General features: G+C 28.7%; 3 protein-coding genes across 5 annotated transcripts; 2 read left to right on the top strand and 1 right to left on the bottom strand.

The window, feature by feature from the left end:
- Positions 1 to 377: 377 nt before the first annotated feature.
- Positions 378 to 5,470, bottom strand: LOC100160583 (conserved oligomeric Golgi complex subunit 1). 2 transcript variants are annotated; one of them, XM_029487439.1, is made up of 16 exons: positions 5,396 to 5,470; positions 5,066 to 5,233; positions 4,863 to 4,994; positions 4,260 to 4,399; positions 3,987 to 4,123; positions 3,733 to 3,928; positions 3,437 to 3,581; positions 3,213 to 3,378; positions 2,989 to 3,158; positions 2,707 to 2,928; positions 2,475 to 2,613; positions 1,306 to 1,458; positions 1,102 to 1,247; positions 863 to 1,022; positions 675 to 797; positions 378 to 600 (listed from the first exon to the last, which is right to left on the bottom strand). In XM_029487439.1, the coding sequence occupies exons 2-16, from the start codon at positions 5,209 to 5,211 to the stop codon at positions 484 to 486; spliced, it is 2,292 nt and encodes a 763-aa protein (XP_029343299.1). In that variant the 5' UTR covers positions 5,212 to 5,233; positions 5,396 to 5,470; the 3' UTR covers positions 378 to 483. The 2 variants fall into 2 exon arrangements, with proteins under 2 accessions (XP_029343299.1, XP_008183087.1); XM_008184865.3 differs by lacking the exon at positions 5,396 to 5,470 and having other exon boundaries at positions 5,071 to 5,185.
- Positions 5,471 to 5,561: 91 nt separating this feature from the next.
- LOC100162602 (mediator of RNA polymerase II transcription subunit 25) lies at positions 5,562 to 19,782 on the top strand. Of its 2 annotated transcripts, XM_008184852.3 has the most exons (18): positions 5,562 to 5,888; positions 6,029 to 6,074; positions 6,149 to 6,273; positions 6,331 to 6,541; positions 6,621 to 6,766; positions 8,255 to 8,387; positions 8,723 to 9,083; positions 9,341 to 9,717; positions 9,782 to 9,921; positions 9,989 to 10,151; positions 10,215 to 10,406; positions 17,610 to 17,766; positions 17,841 to 17,977; positions 18,045 to 18,206; positions 18,271 to 18,360; positions 18,422 to 18,508; positions 19,030 to 19,260; positions 19,348 to 19,782. In XM_008184852.3, the coding sequence occupies exons 1-18, from the start codon at positions 5,770 to 5,772 to the stop codon at positions 19,474 to 19,476; spliced, it is 3,006 nt and encodes a 1,001-aa protein (XP_008183074.1). In that variant the 5' UTR covers positions 5,562 to 5,769; the 3' UTR covers positions 19,477 to 19,782. The 2 variants fall into 2 exon arrangements, with proteins under 2 accessions (XP_008183074.1, XP_008183079.1); XM_008184857.3 differs by lacking the exon at positions 18,422 to 18,508.
- On the top strand, positions 11,659 to 14,094 carry LOC100161938 (ATP-dependent RNA helicase WM6). The gene is made up of 2 exons (XM_001942730.4): positions 11,659 to 12,855; positions 12,980 to 14,094. Exons 1-2 carry the CDS (start codon positions 12,001 to 12,003, stop codon positions 13,394 to 13,396), a joined length of 1,272 nt encoding a protein of 423 aa, XP_001942765.1. The 5' UTR covers positions 11,659 to 12,000; the 3' UTR covers positions 13,397 to 14,094.
- Positions 19,783 to 20,459: the final 677 nt, after the last annotated feature.

Here is a 20,459-nt window from a genome sequence, read left to right as displayed (position 1 = left end):
ATCTGCAGCTATTCACTTTTGAATTATAACAAAATTTCAAAATTTGAAGTAGTTAATTAACAAGTAATATTTAATGTCAAATAAATTTGAATTTCAAACGCTTATAAAATTGCGTATTATTATAAACAATTTAACGTGACTGCTAAACTTTCTTTTTGTTAAATATTTTTGCAAAAACTCTTAAGGAGACTAGACACCCTAATTTAGCATTACCCATCCTCCAGACCTTTTATAGTAAAAATACCAGCAGACAGAAGTAGCTAGGACGATACTTTATTCACCATTAGCATAGTTTAAATAAATTATTATACTTAATGTATTTAATCTATGGTATTAGCAACCATGCAGTCAACATAAAAAAAAACACTACACTCCTGTTGTTATTTAATAAAATAAATTTATTTAAAAGGAAACATAACTTGTACATATTATTTTATTTATATTAAGGAATAAATTAAGGTTATTATGCAAGGATATTATAACTTAAGAATCTGTGACTAAAAATAATTTAAATCTGTATGTGCTGAACATTAAGTTATTTGCTTCATCTGAACATTCTGACTGTAAAAATTGACTAGGATACATAGTGCCAAAAATACACTGTAAAAAAAAAAAACATAATATAACCTTTTCTATTTTTTAAGAATATGGGCTTAATATTATATGGTTATTACTTTAGTTGCAACCACAGCTCGTTTAACATTTTTAACAATGTATTCGTCCAAAACATCTAAATTGATTGGATCAATTTGATTTTCAACTGCTGATATTTGCTCTGAACAGATGACTGATAAACTCTAAAAATGTAAACCGTTTTTATTAACGTATTATATGATCTTGTGATTTATATTATTAAGGTTACTTGGTTCTCAATGCCAATAAAAAGTTGATTGATGTACTTCAGATCAAATAACTTTTGAAGCTGATGTCTAGATTTCAATGATGTTTCAAGTTCACTATTATTACGATATTCAATCAATATCCATTCAGTACACAAAGCAATGGTTTTCTCCTGAACAAATCTAAATTAAATAACATTAAACAATGAAGAAATTCATGACAAATAAAAATGTTGTATATTAAAGTGTGTATAATGATTACTTCGGAGGTAATGTCAAAGCTAGACATCTGATCATATCATGAATGAAGTTTTGCAATGGAAATGTAGGTTGATTTGGAACTTGTAGTTTTGACACAACTAGTTCTCCACTTTCTTTCTCCACCTCTATATCCAAAATGTCCCACTTCTAAAAACAAAAATTGAAACATACTTACTGATTTTTTAAATTTGTTTATTTATTATACCGGAATTGTGGATAGTTGTTCTCCAAGTGTAATTGGAAAAATATTTCCTTTTAAACCATCAAACATTCTTTTAGTCACTATTTCTATCCATTTGTTCCAAACAACTATGGAGGAATTTTGCATTTCTTCTTTTGATAATGTCCAAAAATTAAACTAAACAAAATAATATTAACTGTATTTTAAAGTATTTATTAAGAAAGTAACAAATTAATAATGTTAAATGTACTAAGACATGACCACTTATTTAACATAACATAATTGTATGAATAATTAGATAAAAAATATAATTTAGTATGTTTTTTTTTTTTTTTTAATTAATCACTCGTGTCATCATGATGCCCTTTAAAGGGAGCACTGAAAATTCTCACTTTAACTATTGTCTCTTGCCGTAAGAACCTTAATGTATTTTATTTCTTCTAATGTGATCATTGAATGCTCCTAAACCTTCTATCCAGAATAAATACCTGTGTTACTGCATATTTATCAAGGAACCATTCACTATGTAATGTCCCCTCCCACTCTACTCCTATGCACATTCTTATGTCAATTCTATAAATTTTAATTTCCTGGATTTTACTTGTTATATTTAACTTGATAACTTGGCTTACTTTGTTATTTAGTCATTTTACCCTGGTTATGAATGTTTTATTTTATTGTATATTATGTATAATACTCATGAGTTTTTACTAATAAGTAAAAATTGCCTGTTTAGGCGTTAATAAAAAAATAATATTAATTTTATAGAAATTAACAACATTTAATAAAATTATTTTATGAATAATAAAGGACATAATATGCTAGTATATATTAGCTAATAATTAAATACAATTATTGAATTATCTTTGGATCATTTAATATATCAGTTGGATATGGTATGATAGTTTAAAGTTTGAGCCAGAGTGTAAAAAAATTAATAAAGTAACCTCTCCCGATAAAACTTAACACATATATTAGCATTTACATAGTTAATGATTAGTTCAGTGTTTTGTAAATTAAAGTTATTTTAAATCTGTTAAAATGTATTAAACAAAATATAGCAAATTATCCCAAAAGCGATACTAAAAAAATGACTTGATTAATCAAATTTATAACTTCAAATAATTGTGTCTATAGCATAAAACTATTATTAAAGATTAAACATTAAATAATATTTTCTTAATATGTCTTACTTGTTGGTATGATGATACTAAACACTGTTTTAACGTTGTACATAATATAGGCAAGAACCATAAAAATCTAGCTATCAACAATATGCCAGGTTCAGTTAATGTGTCTTGTTCAACTAATTGTACCATACTTTTTCCCAATCTACAAAGATTATAAGAAATATATGACTTATATTTTTTATTCCATCATTAATATACATAAAATATGTAAGAAAATAAAATAAATTTCATTAACCTAATAATAAAATTGTTACAACAACTTCCTTGATGTTGCCTTAAAGCCCATGGATCTTCATCTTCAGAGTACAATTCACTTAACATATCTACCAACAATGAAATCCTTCTTTCAACACATGCACACAATGTAGCAGTTCTGTCTGAACAACCTATCGAACGGGTTTCAAAACATTCATCTGTATCAGAGAATAAACTATCTTGCAGGTTAGGTTCTTCTGGCCTAAGATAATACAGTGGTTATAAAAATGCTTCTTTTCTTTTTTTTTTGTTTATGTCTTACTGTATTAATGCACTGTCAATATCTGAAATAATCACAGGGAAAACATCTTCCCAATGATTGGTTAACAACTCTTTAGTTCTTTGAGCAAACAGTGGACAATATAATTCAGACCATAAGTCAGACTCAAACGAAATTTGTTCAGATATAGCAGTCCAGTGTTGAGGATATTCCTAATAAGTAAAAATGATATTAATAAATTCAATTTTTTTTTCTCTCTCTCTTACGGTTGACAAATGATTTAAGTGACGAAGAGCTGAGAAAGATTGAACACTTTGCAGAATTTCTGTAACTTTGGTACAAACAAATGGTTTTGCCCAAACCAACCAATTAGTTACAATATTAGTTATGTATTCTTTTGATAATTCATTGGGGGATAGCATACAGTCAATCCTAAGTTAAATAAATTACAATTAATAGAAAACACCAGATGAATTGTCAGATTACATACTTGAATTCCTTAACGGTATCTGGTAAATATATAAGTCCAAATTTCAATGAATAATCCAAATCTACTAATGATAATACATTTGGTCCATTACATAAAATGTTCTTAATTTGTAGATATATCATTCCACTATTATAAAGATCATAGTCTAAAAAAAATGTATTAATTGAACAAATTAATAAAAAATATTGGCAAAATATTTAAGCATACAAAATTGTCTAGCCATTAATTGCATAGTTGTATCATTAGATTAAAATGTACAACATTAATAATATTAGAAAATACTTTGATAACCTTACTTGTAAAACATAAATATAAATTGTAAATAGTGTTTATAATTAAATTGCAGCTGTTTTCAATATTTTTTTCCACTGAAATTCCTTCTGTTAATGAATGTTGCAACATGTTTGAACGTAATATAATAAATTCTTTAACTAAAGAATGAGCATCTAATTTTTCTAATATTGATAAGCTTATAAAACAACATGCTGCTTTCTGTGTAATAAAATATAAGTTTAGTAAACACAATGGAAATAATAATTCATTGTATTACTTCAGGTGAAATGTAATCAGATAATTCTAATCTTGTTTTATCCGAAATTGTAGTTTGGAAGTGAGATATTGTAGACCAAACCCTGTCCAAAAATGGTTTACCTTTTTTAAGACCTTTAATTAAATCTTCATTCAAACCTGAAAATAAAAATATATTTATAAGAAATTGACTCAAGTCTAGAACCTTAAAGTATATTGAATTATTATTTATTAACTATTATTTTTAATATTTAACGTACTATTTTATTTATACACTTAATAATAATCTGTTTACTTGTTTTAATACATGAAGCCAACTGAAACAATTGAGTAGCAGTTAAATAATTTCTCGAGTTTAAACAATCCCATATTTGTTCAGTTAAATCAATTAAAAGTTTTGACTGAGCAGCAAATTTATCAAGCAAATTGTCTTTACTAAAGAATATAAACATAATATTAAAAATAATTGTTTTATAGGTTTAAGCTAGGGATCATCTATAGGCGGCCCGCGGAGGAGAAATAACTGAACCGCCAAATATGTTTTTTCAATGCGGGTTTGCTACACATAAATATTATTTGATCTATTTTTATGATGTATTTTGGCTCCACATACATCATTTGATAAATTTCTTCCTTCAAAACGACGTTTTTACAGAATAAATATCGTTCAAGATAAACTGATCTCTAACTTTAAAACACTGTGCAAATTTAAAAAAAAAATGGCAAATTGAATATTATATTAAAGTTTTAAATAGCTTTAACTGTATTTTTAACACAAATATAAATACATTATTTATTGACTAATATTTAAGTTTTTCTGGCCCTCGCAAATTTTTTTCAAATTATCCGGACCGCCATAGAATTTTATTGCTGACCTAGGGTTTAAGCTGATAATTACCTATCAAAATCTGTAGCAGTATTAGTTTGGTTTGTTTTTAAAATATGTTCGGTAACATTTGTTATGTCACTAACTATTATCGCCATAGAACTAATTGTGTCAGCTGCATCAATGAGATCTCGGTATTTTTCACTATACATAAAAAAAAAAATTAAACAAATATAAAGTATGTTTGCTCTTCTTAAAAATATTTATGTACAAACCTTACTAAAGATTTTAGCTGATCTGCTTTTTTCTCCACATCTTTTTTTAAAGAACTTTGTAAAGATTCAATTTCAGTCAAGTTACATGTCTCAAACAAATCATTGGCAAACTCGTTGGCATTTTTTGTTGGAAATGTTGAGTCCATTTTATTTACACCTAATTTGTCTCTATAAGGTAATAAATAATAAATAAATTATAGGTATATCATAACATAAATTATTGGTAGTCTTGAATGGATTTTATTTTGAATTAATTATACTGATTGTCATTTGAACTTAAAAGATGACAACAAAATTGAAAATCCACGATTAATTTACTGAAAAACTGACCAACTGACAAGCAACTAGCAAGTAGCAACCGGGAAGTCAAGTACCAAGTTCCAAGTGGCAAATTAAGTTGGTTTTTGATAAGACTTGTTTTCATGATAAGTGATAACACTGTTTATTCTTCTTTGCTAATTTGTGTTATGTTTGTGTTATGTAGTATCTTTAGTAAATAATAGCTGCAGGCTGCAGGTATTCTCTATTTGTTATTTATGTTGTTATATTTCATTCTAGGTATAAATAATAATATATAATATATAAATATAAAACTGTATTATGAAATAGATAACCAAGTATATATTAATTTACTAAAAACGCTGAAGTTTTGTTTGTAAATCCTATCTTTTTTTCAATAATAATTACTATTCTGAAGCCTAAAAATGGTTCTTGGACCATTGGATCATTCTGTTCAAACAGATATTATATTTGTAATAGAGAAAACAGCCATGAACACTTATATTAGTGAACTTAAAACAAATTATGTGACTCCAACATTAGAGTAAGTTGTTGTTGAATTTTCACTTAATCTAAATCCTTAATTATTACTACCTATTGAAGTTTATTCGTTTAAAATACAAATTTCCTATACACAGTTTGAAATTTATCTTAACCGAGTGTACTCATTTTTATTTTATATAGATACTTTAACCAAGGACCGATTGAAGAACGAGATTATTTGTCTGAAGTAAGTGTTATAAAAATATTTAATAGCATTACATTGTATTAATCATAAACCAATATATTTTATCAATATTACAGAGTAGCAGTGCAATTTATGGTATTGTAGTTTATGAAGCAAATGATTGTAAACCATATCCGTGCTGTCGTACTTATGGAACATTCACTAGCCCACAAAAAGTCATAAAAATGATTGAAAAAATAGAGTAAGACTTAATTCATGTTATAATTGTATTTTATCATTGACTTTTTTTCTTTTTCAGTATGATTGGTGGTATGGCAGAATCTCATGCGTACATGGGTGAAGGTTTAGCAACAGCCCTGGTTTTCTTTGAGGACTTACAAGAGATTCGTGAAGCTAAGCAAAGGCATTGTATTCTCATATGTAATTCACCACCTTATAATTTTCCAATTATGGAATGTGAAACATATGCTGGTCGTGGTGTTGATCAAATTGCAAATCTTTTTCAAGAAGTATTATATATTTTTTTAGTTAATTATCTTTAGAAATATGTAATTATTAATAAGTTAAATATTTATGTGTATGTCTTAGAAAGGAATTTTACTCTCAATATTATCAGCTAGAAAAACTCCTGCATTATTAAAATTATTTGAAAAAGCTGGTGGTGATTTACAAATTTCTCAGAACAAAAACTATGCAAAAGATCCAAGGCATCTAGTTTTACTCAATGGATACAGGTGAATTTATTACATTAATTAATTCATAAATATTAAGTTTTAATTTAATTATGAATGTTACAGAAGCAAAAAATTTAAAACTTAAGTTAATCTTGATTAAAGTATATTAAATCTAAGAAAATTGGTCAATAGATGACAGTTTTATTTTCATTATTCAACAATATATAGGAAACTGAAAATAGCTATGTGACATCATCAGATTGCCACTGCACAACTTGGTTTTATCTTTCACATGCTATTCACATAATAATTTATATTTTATACTGCTAAAAATAGTATATTTTTTAAATTATGAGCTTATGCAAGAGTAAACCATAGATCAAAAATAAGGGCCCTAATTTTTTTAGTATTTAAAATATATAATATTTATATATATATATATATTATATATATAAAATATATTATATTTTGTATGGCGTCTATGAGCAACACCAGAAACAATTAAAATATAAAAAGATATAACATGTATAAAATTAAAATATGGTCAACAGTGATAAAACTCAAAAATAAACAAACAAATTAATAAATACAAATACATTATTAACATATAATAAGAGGTTCCCCATATGGTAAATGTAGGGGTCATATTATTAGCTCTAAATCCAGGTTATTCATCCATTTCACCGCTTCATCCTTCACCAAATGGATATCTTCCATGATGCCGTTAAATGTATGAATTGGATATTTAGTGGTGATGTGATTGATCATCTGGGATTCATAGCCACAGTCACACGTTTCAGTGTCACGCAGTCCCCATTTATACATCATGTGACTTCTCCTACCATGGCCAGTCCTGATATGGTTTAGTGTTACCCAAGTATTTCTTTTGAGGTTAAATCCCGGTTATTTGATAGTTTGGTTAATCACCAGTTTTTGGTTATCTGGATTTTCTATTGTTTAATCGTTTTTACATTTAGAACTTATATTGAATTTTTCCTGATGAGATACCTTGCTGTTTTCCACAATGGTTTTTAGAATTTGGGTCGTTAAACATTATTTGATGTAGTCAGGTGTGTATAGGAAGGGAGGGGTTATTAGCGTACTTTTTCCATTCTTGCGTGTTCTCTTCGTAACTTTGGCGGAGCAATGTTACTAAGCATTGGTAGCCATCATTTATATGAGTATTTAAAATACTAGCACAGCAAATAATACCACAAAAATTACACATTTTACTATGACATCACAATCGCAAAAACTACTTTCTTATTTCCCTATAAAAATTCTTATAATATTATTATCTTATGTCACATAAAATTTAAAAAAAAATAATTGAGTAATTTTCAAGCATTGTCTGAAACAAATAACTTTAACATATATCATATTATACTATATAGTTACCTGTGGTGATATAACATATTTTTAAACCTCTATATCTCTAAAAATAATAATTTGTAATACATCAGATTTTTAAATAAATATTAAGTAATTGCTAACATTTGAGTTATTATACATAATATAATATATAAATTTCCTTTTAATGTATTACAGTCTAAAAGAACGTCCAATGAGCCCAACTCCCGCTACAACTCACTCTGGTCTATCTATGACTAGCCCATTGTCTACAAATGTTAATATTGGATCACCAGTTGCTCCGTGTGCTCCATTTAGGACTACTAATCCGGTAAGTAATCTAAAAATTACACATTCTTATTTGATTATAAACAGAATATTTTCATAAATTGTTTGTTTCAACGTATAAGATTTAAGTTGAAACTACCTAATTATAATTGTTGCATTTACTTATTTAAGTAAATAATTATTATTTAACCAATTAAATTTACAACATACTTTGCTATGTACATTTAATACTATTTACTATGTTTCATATTTGGTACAATATTACCTAATATTACTTGAAACATTTGTAATTTTACCCAAAAAAGTGTTGAATCACACTCAATTACTATATTTATTGCTTTGATATAAATCTAAAAAAAAAAATAATTTTTTGGTCAGGTTATGGCTATGCAGAATCAACAACAACAACAGCAACAACAACAACACCAACAACAACAAGCTGCTCAGATAGCCCAACAAGCTGTAGCTGTAGCTGCTCAACAACAACAACAACAACAACAACAACAACAACAACAGCAACAAGTACAACAACAACAACAACAGCAGCAGCAAATGATTCGTAATGTAAATCAAGGTCAAAACCAACAGTATTCAAATGTTTCAAATACTGGTGGTTTCTTGAGGCCTTCTCAAACACCTCGTAATTGGCCAATGATGCAAAATCAACAGCGTCAACCAATTCAAGCAAGTGCATTAATTGCACAGTTAACAACTCCTACATTCCAACAAAGATTAGATAGTAAGTAACATTTTTTGATTATAAATGTATTTATTTATTTGTTTATGAGGTGGGGGAATGGTGTGGTCAAGTGGACGTAATATTAGTTGCAAAAATTACTGAATAAATGGTAATAAAATCTAAAATTAAAAATTTGTTGACACTATAGATTGTCATTGATGATTTGGTATACATTAAATTATTTATTTAAAAACTACTTCTAAAAGCTTAGTAAAAATTTAAAATTGTTATTAAAATCTTAATAAACACACTTTTAGTGGCATCACAACAACAAGTACAACAGCAGCAACAACAACAAGTTCAACAGCAGCAACAACAACAACAAGTTCAACAGCAGCAACAACAAGTTAAACAGCAGCAGCAAGTACAACAACAACAGCAGCAAGCTCAACAGCTGCAGCAAGCACAACAGCAGCAGCAAGCGCAACAGCAAGCACAACAGCAGCAAGCTCAACAGCAGCAAGCACAACAGCAGCAAGCTCAACAGCAGCAGCAAGCTCAACAACAGCACCAAGCACAACAGCAACATCAAGCTCAACAACAACAGCAGCATCAGCAGCAGCAACAGCAACAAGCTGCTCTACGAATTATGAACCAACAGCAACAACAAGTTCAACAACAACAGCAGCAACAAGTATTTTAGTTGATTGTTAAATAAATTAACAAACCATGTTTTATAAAATATATCATAATTGTAGAATGGACCTGGCAGACAAACTATTTGGTCGGGAACATTAGAATGGATAGAAAAATCCAAGCCTTTAAATGAAATACCGAAGATAACGAGAAACGTCCCTTGTATTGTTTCAGCCAGTATCAAAAATGGAGAACCGGAACTGTAAAATTGCTTCTGTTAATTGAATACTTGAAAAAAAAAAATGTTTTACATTTTTTTTTATATTTAGGAAAGCAGAAACATGGCCTGATAAACTAATTATGCAATTGATGCCCAAGAATTTAATAGGCAGTATTGGAGGTGCTCATTTGAAAGACTCAAAATCTGTGGTTTTCCAACCTACACCGTGCGAAGCATTGGAGTCTTTGACCAAGTACATGACTAGTGGATATGTAAGTTCTTTAGTTCATGTAGAGTATCCTAATTGTTAATTTAAAAAATTGTATTATTTATAGGCTGGATGTGTACATTTTAACAGTGCTCCAACTTCTCATAATTGTGATGTCAAAGTATTGATTTTGCTTTATACACACGATAGAAAAGCATTTATTGGTTTTATTCCGAATGATCAGGCAGCATTTGTAGATAGATTACGCAAGCTTATACAACATCAAAAAGCTTCATCAGCCATATTACGTCAAGGCCAGGTAAGATTTTTAACTAAATTTTCATATAATATATTGTTCTTATTATGCAGTATTAATTTTGGTCTACATAGTAAAAGAGTCATATAAATTTATATTATTGAAATAGTGTACTTGGTATTTTTAATGAAAATCATTCATTTAATATACATTTAACAATTAAATTTAAAAATAGTAGATAAAGATCAAAATAAAAGGTAGTTACTCATATTTCAGTGTGTACATTCAACATTGTATACACGTTTTAGTCAAAATTTACCAAATGTATTATATGTTTTCAATTTTCAACTAACCAACCTTTATAGTTATTTTTGACACAATGACATTATGACTACACATACACATTAGTGTAGTTAAATCGTTTACTATTTATTCGTGATGTGTTATTTTTTTTTAAATATTTTAGGTATAAATGTATAATTGTATTAAGTAATTATTCAATATTTCGACCTATATTCGTATATTATTATAAGATAGAAAATATAATATTCCCTTGATGACCCGGTCATAGGTGCAAATAGGGGGGGGGGCTTTAGGGGCTAAGCCCCCAAAAATGTCCATAGCCCTCCCAAACGTTTCCTACATTTTGTTTTAAGCTTATTCAATATTATCAAAGTAAGAGCCCTATTAGCCCCCCCAAATCTCAAACGCTATTTGCGCCTATGGACACGGTAACACAACGTATCTCGATTTTGGTTACTGTTCGGGAGAAGTTTTTAACCGACATTATAATCTGTATAGAGCACTTGGTTCGTGGTATAGACTTTATAAAACCACCTAATTCCAACACCAACCATGATTACCACCATATTTTAGTAAATATGATAACACGTGATAGCAACTCTTGATTGTTGTAATTTATATAATTGATCGCAAAGATGTTATAAAACTTTTAATACCAAAAACTACCAGAATAAAGATACTCTTAAAAAAATCGAGATACGTTGTAATTACCATAATATAGTACATATTAACATACAACAATATAGAAGAGAAACTCGATCAGCTGATTGGGGTTTTGTTTCCTTATGGTCTGAAGTCTGAACCTCCGAAAAACATGGAAACGTTTCCGCGCACTAATATCATGCTAGACATGTTTACGTAAACGTTTCCCGAAACACAGGCGGGATACGCTACGTGGGGTCAGCTTGTTTACCATTCCCTATTTCACGTATGCCACGCCCCCCTGGAACCGCGTTCAAGGCCACAATCGCCCGAATCGGCCAGTTCACGGAGTTTCGTACCCCTGATATTAACAACGATTTGTTAACATGTCTTTGGATTTACCACCATCAGCTATCATGGTCGATGGCTTCAAAGGGACTGTTATATTCTTCCTAGGTTAGGCGCTCGATCATGTTGGTATTGCCAAACTTTAAACTGTTGTTTACATTCCCCAAACGTGTACACACTGATCACAAACGCCGATCTAAAATGTCTGTTGTGATGCCGTATAAACACGCGTCGTTTGCCGATTAATGTTCCGTTTTCATAAATTGTTTCCTCTGCATACTTAGTTTTTACGCAAACAATCACTTAATATCTTACGTCCTCCAGTTGCGTTTAACGCTTCACTCATACACTACTTACCTGTACAATGGCAGATGCTGATGATCTTTTAGACTACGAAGAAGACGAACAGAACGAAACCGTCGAGAGCGATGACAAGAAACAAGCCAAGAAAGAAGTAAAGGGTAACTATGTTTCCATACACAGTTCAGGTTTCCGTGATTTCCTCTTGAAACCGGAAATACTGAGAGCAATCGTTGACTGTGGTTTCGAACATCCGTCTGAAGTGCAGCATGAGTGTATACCACAAGCTATGTTGGGCATGGATATTCTATGCCAAGCCAAGTCCGGTATGGGTAAAACAGCCGTGTTTGTCTTATCCACCTTACAGCAGTTGGAAGTGTACGAGAGTGAGGTATACGCTCTGGTCTTATGCCACACCAGAGAATTGGCTTTCCAGATAAGCAAAGAATTTGAGCGCTTCACTAAATACTTGCCGGCAGTCAAGGTCAGTGTTTTCTTTGGTGGTGTGCCCATCACAAAAGACGAAGATACACTAAAGAACAACAAGCCACACGTAGTGGTAGGCACACCAGGTCGCATACTAGAACTGATCAGAAAAAAAAAATTGGTTCTTAATAATCTAAAGCATTTCATTTTGGATGAGTGTGATAAAATGTTAGAGATCCTACACATGCGAAGTGATGTCCAAGAAATATTTAAGAACACTCCGTTTAACAAACAAGTAATGATGTTCAGTGCCACACTTAGCAAAGATATACGGCCTGTCTGTAAAAAGTTTATGCAACAACCATTGGAAGTATATGTTGACGATGATGCCAAACTATCATTACACGGCCTCCAGCAGTACTATGTCAAACTCACTGAAAAGGAAAAAAATAAGAAATTGTTTGATCTTCTCGATGAACTAGAATTCAATCAGGTAAAATTAAATCTCAATTAAGTACTATTTTATTATAGACTTAATGTGGTTTATATTATTAAACCATTATATCATATTATTATTAAAGTTTTTATATTATATTAATTTTTTTTTTTTCATTCAGGTTATCATTTTTGTTAAATCTGTTCAACGTTGTGTAGTTTTAACAGAGCTACTAAATGAACAAAATTTCCCATCTGTTGCCATGCATGGTGGTATGTCTCAGCAAGATCGATTAAAGTTCTACCAAGAGTTCAAAGATTTTCAAAAACGAATATTAGTGGCTACCAATTTGTTTGGTCGAGGAATGGATATTGAACGAGTGAACATTGTTATAAACTATGACATGCCTGAAGACACAGACACTTATCTACATAGAGTGGCAAGAGCGGGACGCTTTGGTACCAAAGGATTAGCAATTACATTCATTTGTGAAGAAACTGATGCAAAAGTTTTGAATAGTGTTCAAGATAGGTTTGATGTCACCATTGGTCGAATGCCTAATGAAATTGAGCTCAGTTCTTACGTTGAGAGAAAATAATTTTTATATCTATTTTATGAAATTTTACAAAACAATGATAATAATATGATAGCTTGACTTATGATTTTCAAGTTTTGCAAGACATATTCTTTCATTCAAAAGTGTATTACTCTCTTAAGTGGTTTACTTCACCTCTGAGTAATCATTTTAAATATAAACTATGGAAACATTTTGTCAATTTTTTTTTTGCATTTGTGTATTGTGTATGGTTTAATATTTAGGGACATTAGATATTATCTTCAAAATATGATTAGAAGTTAAGATTGTACATAATGATGCAACTGACTTAATTATTAAACTAATTTTCAAACTGTATTGATATGTAGTTTTTTAAATTTTCCAATAAACCTAGACAAAAATTTATAGAAAAAAATTATTTTTTTTTAATTTAATGTGTTCTTCAATGATCACTTATAAAGTATTATTAATAAATTATCATAATTTAATTTTTTATAAATGCCAAATTGATTTCTACATGTAACAATTGTGTTGAATTTTGTTCTACTAGTTTTTAGTTTGATTGATTAAATTAAAATTCTTAAAAGTTAAATTTGTCCCATCATTCAAGTTTTTCTATATTATTACTAAAATGTATAACCATTCAACCATAATGTTAATTTTTTTTTTTAAATTTAACCCGTGTATTAATATAAGTGAACTTAATTTTTTTAATAATAAAGAAATGTATCCAATAAAATTTTAACTACGTGTTACATATTTCAACTTGCGGGTCCATGTTGAAATATTGCAAAATATCACATGGCCATAATTTAAGTGTTTAATGTTTTTATTTTTCAACACTTCTTCCATGTTATTGGATTTTTATTTTATATTTAATTTAACTAAATGAAAATACATTAATATTTAATCAATACGTAAAATACAATAAATTATCTTGAATTTTAACCACCAAAAAACTATATACATTGTTTATGTATCTATTCCCTTAAAGCAGTTACTAGCTTCTCATCCTAAATATATTATTGAATTTATAGAAATAAATTCCAAATGGTTTTCATAAATTGTATATCAAATTGATTTTTAGATATTTGAAAATTAATTGTGGTGTACCAAGACTCAAGAGCGATTGAAAGACTTAATTTGTTTTAAAAAAAGAGGATGCCATATTTTATTAACAAAATACAAATATCTAAACAAATCAACGTCCTAAACTAAAATGAGTTCAGTTTAACTGTTAATGAATTATGACATTTTCAGGATATCCTAAATAATAATATTATGTCATTATTATTTATTTATATCGGCCATATTATTTAGTTAATATGTGTAATAATCTAAAATCTAAGTATGGTTAGTATATGTCTTAGAGCCAGTTGTACCGTGTACGATTAAACTCTGGTTAACTTTAATCAGAGACAGTGCAACTGGCACTTAGTTAACACTTATTTATCTAGATAGATAAATAAATGTTATATGAAAATAAATATTTTTAACATGCATTTTTATTTTATTTTTTAGAATAACTTGTACTTAAATAAAAAAGGTGAATCTTAAAGTTGTTGAGATGAGGCTGGTGTAGAGTATATAATATTAAGTTTCTACTTACTAGAAATGATGACAATTGATAATTCTGAAAACCAGGAATCAATGTTTTTGTTGGGTACTAATATGAGTTTGGTTTTTATATTATGAGTTGTACATCCCAAGTAAGGTAGAAAAAGATAATTTTAAGTTAATTTAACAAATAAGCAGTGCTCGGAACATTAAAAAAAAAATAGATTTTGTTCATGTTTATGTTTTTTGCCCAAATAAACAAGTTCACATTCTTTTAAATAACTAATGAAATATGAATTTTATTTATTTTTATGAATTGTTTAAATACCTATACAAAATCTTGAAAATTATAATATTATTGTCGTATGTCAAGCCAACTATAGGCACAATTAGATGGGTGCTTGGGGGAGGGGCTTAGCTCCCCAAATATTTATCTATCCTCTACATAATAGGTATAGAAACAAATTAAAAAGTAAGTCTTAATTTTTGGAATAAAGCTATTTTTTTTATCACATAATATCATAATTCATAACGAAATAATTTTTTTTTTAAATGTTGACGAATTTGATATTTTTTAAAAATTATTTCATCAACTCGTTCTAAATTATATTTTTGGTGACAAGAAAATTAGCTTGTTGCCAAAAATTGCCTGATTAAAATTAAAGAAAATTTTGATATTGATGATATTAAACAAATAGTTAGGTACTGAAGATGTGTACCCAAATTTAAATAAATTGCTACAAGTATCTTTCACTATACCTGTTAGTTGCGCAACCTGCAAATGTTCATTTTCTTCAATGCGGTGGTTAACAGCTTGTCAGAGAACAGCAATGAGACAAGAACGATATTCAAATTTATTAATATTGAATATTGAAAGAGATGTAGCTATAATAGTCTTGACTCTTGACACAAAAAGAATTATTGATACATTTTCAGCAACTAATAGAAAATCAGTATTGATTTTATATTATTTTATATGTACATTTTGTTTATTGAGTAAAAGTTGAATTAAAAATGTGTTGAGTTATATAATCAATTATAATTTTAATTCACTACCAAGTTTTATATGAATTTATTTGTGTATTGTTAGTAGCCAGCCAGTATATTAGTTTGGAGGGGAGGGTCTATGATATTGATAAAATTCTAGTCCCCCCCCCCAAAAAAAAAAAAAAAAAATTGTCTCTAGTTGCGCTTATGGAGCCAGTGCACTGGAATTTCACGTATTTTATTTTTATAATTCGTAATTAAATAAATTTTAGGAAGATTATAAAATAAAAATGTTATTATACAATATTATAATAATTAAATAATATTAATCAATTTATTAAAAATTAAAACGTCGTTCACATTCTATTTGAAAATAATGAGTGACGTTCTGTATCGTTTACTAAATATGAACAATGTCCTTTCCAAACACTGCAAATAGGTCCAGGTTGATGAATTCAAACATTTTCATTCCACGGCTCCTTTATCCCAATAATACTAAAATAACAAATTACCAAAATATATAAACCACCGGATTAAATTTTAGAAAATAATTATTAAAAAAATTAGTTGATTACAATTTTAAAAATAATTTTTATTTAACTAATTCATTATTCTTATTTATCTATATAAATCAACAATTAAACACCCTTTTTAGTTAATTTAATGAAAAATAACATATAATATGAATTTTAAAGTAAAATTTATACTGTAATAATTATTGTTTTATAATTTTTAGTTGACTTTTCTTTAATTAATAAATTCATAAATTAGAATTTTATTATGTACCTTATATGCAGGACTCAGATCTTATAGCACTAAAAAGAACTGAAATATGTGCGATAATGTGACCTAATAAATCTTAAAATAAGCGTTATGAGATGCCATAAAAACATAAAAAAAAATAGCAAAAATGAACATTTTTTAAAAAATTTCTTCTGTTGACAATTTTAAAAAACTTATATTTATTAAATAATTGTTAGATGAAACTACTGGAAAAAATATGTAAATTCAACTAATAAGAAGTTATAATTGTATATACTATTCGACGGGCCAATGCCCAATACCCCGGGCTACCTACTAATAGGTTAGGTTATATGGATCTTACGGATTTCTTATGAATTTCATATAAATGGTAAATTGTTACTACTTACAAAATAAATCATTATATTATGCATATTATATTATATTATAGTATATTTGTAGTCCCTGGTAGATAAAACAAATGTACAGCTCATTCTCCTATTTTTATCTGCACCCCATGATAATTAACAAATACTGTAAAACCAAAGCCCTGATATTATGTATTAGTACGTTTATTTGTAATTACTAATTTCTGTTTATCTTATGAAATAAGTTAAAGTATTTATAATTTATATAATAGATAAATATATTATGGTCGTCCAGTAAATTCTCCATTGATATAGGACCTATTTGTAACTAAACCATAATGTTTGCCTATTTTATTTTAATATGCACTTATTAATTATTAATTTATTAACTAGAATATGCATTTACTTTTAAAATTTATAGATTTTAATTAAAAATATTTTAAATTGCAAATTTACAGCTGGTAGTCTGAATAATGCTATTAAACGCATTAGTATTAAGTACCAATTAAAGTTTTATGTTAAACTTAGTTTCAATTACTATAATTTTCTATAAAAATTTAATGTTTTTATATAAATTACTAATATTCATTATTTGGTTCTAGGGTGGAATGGGAATGCCTCAAGGCAATATGCCCGGACAGTTGCAATTACCACCCGGTCCGAATATGCCTGGTGGTCCTGGACCAAACCAGATGCCTGGGCTTATGCCTAACAGCGCATTAACAGCTTCTTTACAAAGTCAACCTCAACCAAATTTGGGTTAGTAATCCATTAATTACATTAAAAATGCAATAAAAATTTGTTTTAATAATAATTTTTATTTGTCACAACAGCTGAATTAATGGGGTCCAACAATTTTGCACCACAAAGTAATCAAGTAGTCCCTAATAGTCCATCAGTTCAAATGATGCCTAGTCCTCAACCAACTGGACAACCCGTCAATGTTAATAATCCAAACATGCCCTTACAGGTAAAATAATTATAAAATGATACACTATTTATAATTTTTTATATTTGATAATAACTTTATTTAATAGAGTCCTGGAGGCGTTGGAAATGTTGGTGTTCGTCCATCACAAGGTCAATACAGTGAACAAATTGAGATGGCTAGAAAGCAAAATTTAGCCAAGATTCAGCAACTTCGTCAGACACTAGAATTAGCACAACAACAAGAATTACAGTATAAGTCTCAAATGGAGGTACTTAAATTGTTTTGAACTTTTTTATTTTAATGGCTTATTACCACTATTATATGAATTGTAGATACAAAGTAATCAAATGAACATACCACAAATGCAGCAATGTTTGGAACAAGCTCAAATGCAAGAAAACATATTGAAATCTCAGCTAGAAGTACGATAAGTATATAATTTTTTATATGTTAGCAATATTTAAATAGAATTATATGGTATAGATACGTAATCAAATGAATGTGCCCCAAATGCAACAAAATCTGGAACATGCTCAAATGCAAGAGACCATATTAAAAGCACAATTGGAAGTGAGTAAACTTTTTCAATGTGTTGGTCTATTTGTTATGTTATTGTTTAAGGAACATTTGAATGAAATATTTTTACTATGTATTTATGTCAGTGGCGCAACCAGGATTTATTCAAGGGGGGGGGGGTCCAAAAAAATGTATTTAACTGTTTTTCTGTCCTTTTCCGGAGTATATACATACATTTCATTTATTTATTAACACAATTTGCCGAGTTTAAGACCAATAAAAAAAAACACAATTATGTTATTTATATTTACAATGTATGTCAATTAATTATTATCCGATTCGACGTGTTATCAACAAAATACTTAATGTCCAAATCTAATCTAATGACTAGTAAGTAATAATCAATCTAATCAATAAATTTTGATGAACATTTCACAGAAGCTTTTAAAAATAAAATTAAAACTATGACATAAGCCAAGGGGGGGTCCGGACCCGGGATCCACCCCCCTGAGTTTGCCACTGATTTATGTATTTTGGTGGATTTATTTATAAATTGTTGGTAATTTTATGTCTAGCATCAACAAGAAGAGCAACACAAATTGCGAACCCAACAATTCCATATCCATCAACAGCAACAGCAACAACAACAACAGCAACAACAGCAGCAACAACAGCAACAGCAATCAAGACAAATGGTTCCTGGAAATCAATCACCACAGATTATGGGTAATAGTGCACCACAGCAGAGAATGCAAATGCGACCCGTTATGTCCAGTAATCCTGGTCTCAGACATTTATTACAACAAGTTTGTTTATATTTTTAAGAACATTATATTGAATTTGTTCAATTATTTTTTTTTTTAAATTAATTCCTTATTTTAAAATTTTTTTAGCAACCACAATATAGACAACAAATGATGGGCATGCAACAGGTTCCCATTGCTCAAGGCAGGCCCTTGCAACCTCAGCAACAGCAACAACAATATAATGATGAAGTTCATACATTTGACTTTCTCAACTAACTCAATTTTAAAATATTATTTTTTTTGGTTTATGTTGAGGATATTATCTCATCTCATTTTTTTTTTTTTTTTGAATAATTGAGTAAATGCTAATAAAAATGTTTAAACATTTTATAAATTACTTCATTTTTTTTACCAAAACATTATTGATTATTGATGAACAATTTTAGAATTCCTGTTTATATAAATTATATTTATTATTTTATTATTTGTAAATACTTTCATCAATGTTTTTAAGCATCTATTATAAAAAAAAACTTAGATTTTAGCCTATTTTAATATTTTAAAATAATATTTTTTGCATTTACCTATGTATTTATTTTAAATTTATTGGAAATATTAATATTTCTACATGCTAATTTTAATAGGTATATACAAATATGTCTTTATCAAGAATACATATTAGCCTCTGCTCCTCTTTAGTACTCTAATACCAATAGTTATATAGACGGATGGCATACGCGCAAATATCGTTTGAGATTTGGGGGGGGGGGGGGGGCTAAAGCACTAGGTACTTAAATAATATTGAATTAACTTAAAACAAAATATGTGTTTTATATATATTAAATTCATGTGTTTTTTTGTGTCTAATGTTGGTTCTGTATTTTTGGTTGGGAGCTTCGGATACCATTGTATTTTTTGTGTGTTGGTATATGTTTCAATGTTCTGGTGTCCAATTGAATTGGACATTCTTGTTTTGATTTTTTATATTTTCAAATTGATTTATGATGTTGGTATGGGCATGCTCAAGGGGAGGGGGTTAAGGGGCTTAATAAAATGCTAATACTTATAGGTACAGTGGCATGCCCAGGAGGGGAGGTTAGGGGTTACATTACCCCCCCCTATTTTCTTTTTTTGCCGACCTACAGAAAACCACTTATTGGTTATTACAGCTGTTTAATGATGATCAAAACAAGACCAAGACCAAGACTTTCAAAATCCATAACCTTAATATTGGTCTTGGTCTTGCAGACTCAGTCTTG

The sequence above is a fragment of the Acyrthosiphon pisum genome, chromosome A1 (assembly GCF_005508785.2).
Source record: "Acyrthosiphon pisum isolate AL4f chromosome A1, pea_aphid_22Mar2018_4r6ur, whole genome shotgun sequence".
Classification (NCBI taxonomy): domain Eukaryota; kingdom Metazoa; phylum Arthropoda; class Insecta; order Hemiptera; family Aphididae; genus Acyrthosiphon; species Acyrthosiphon pisum.
Note: the sequence above shows the minus strand (reverse complement) of the source record. Positions and strands in the feature narration are given on the sequence as shown.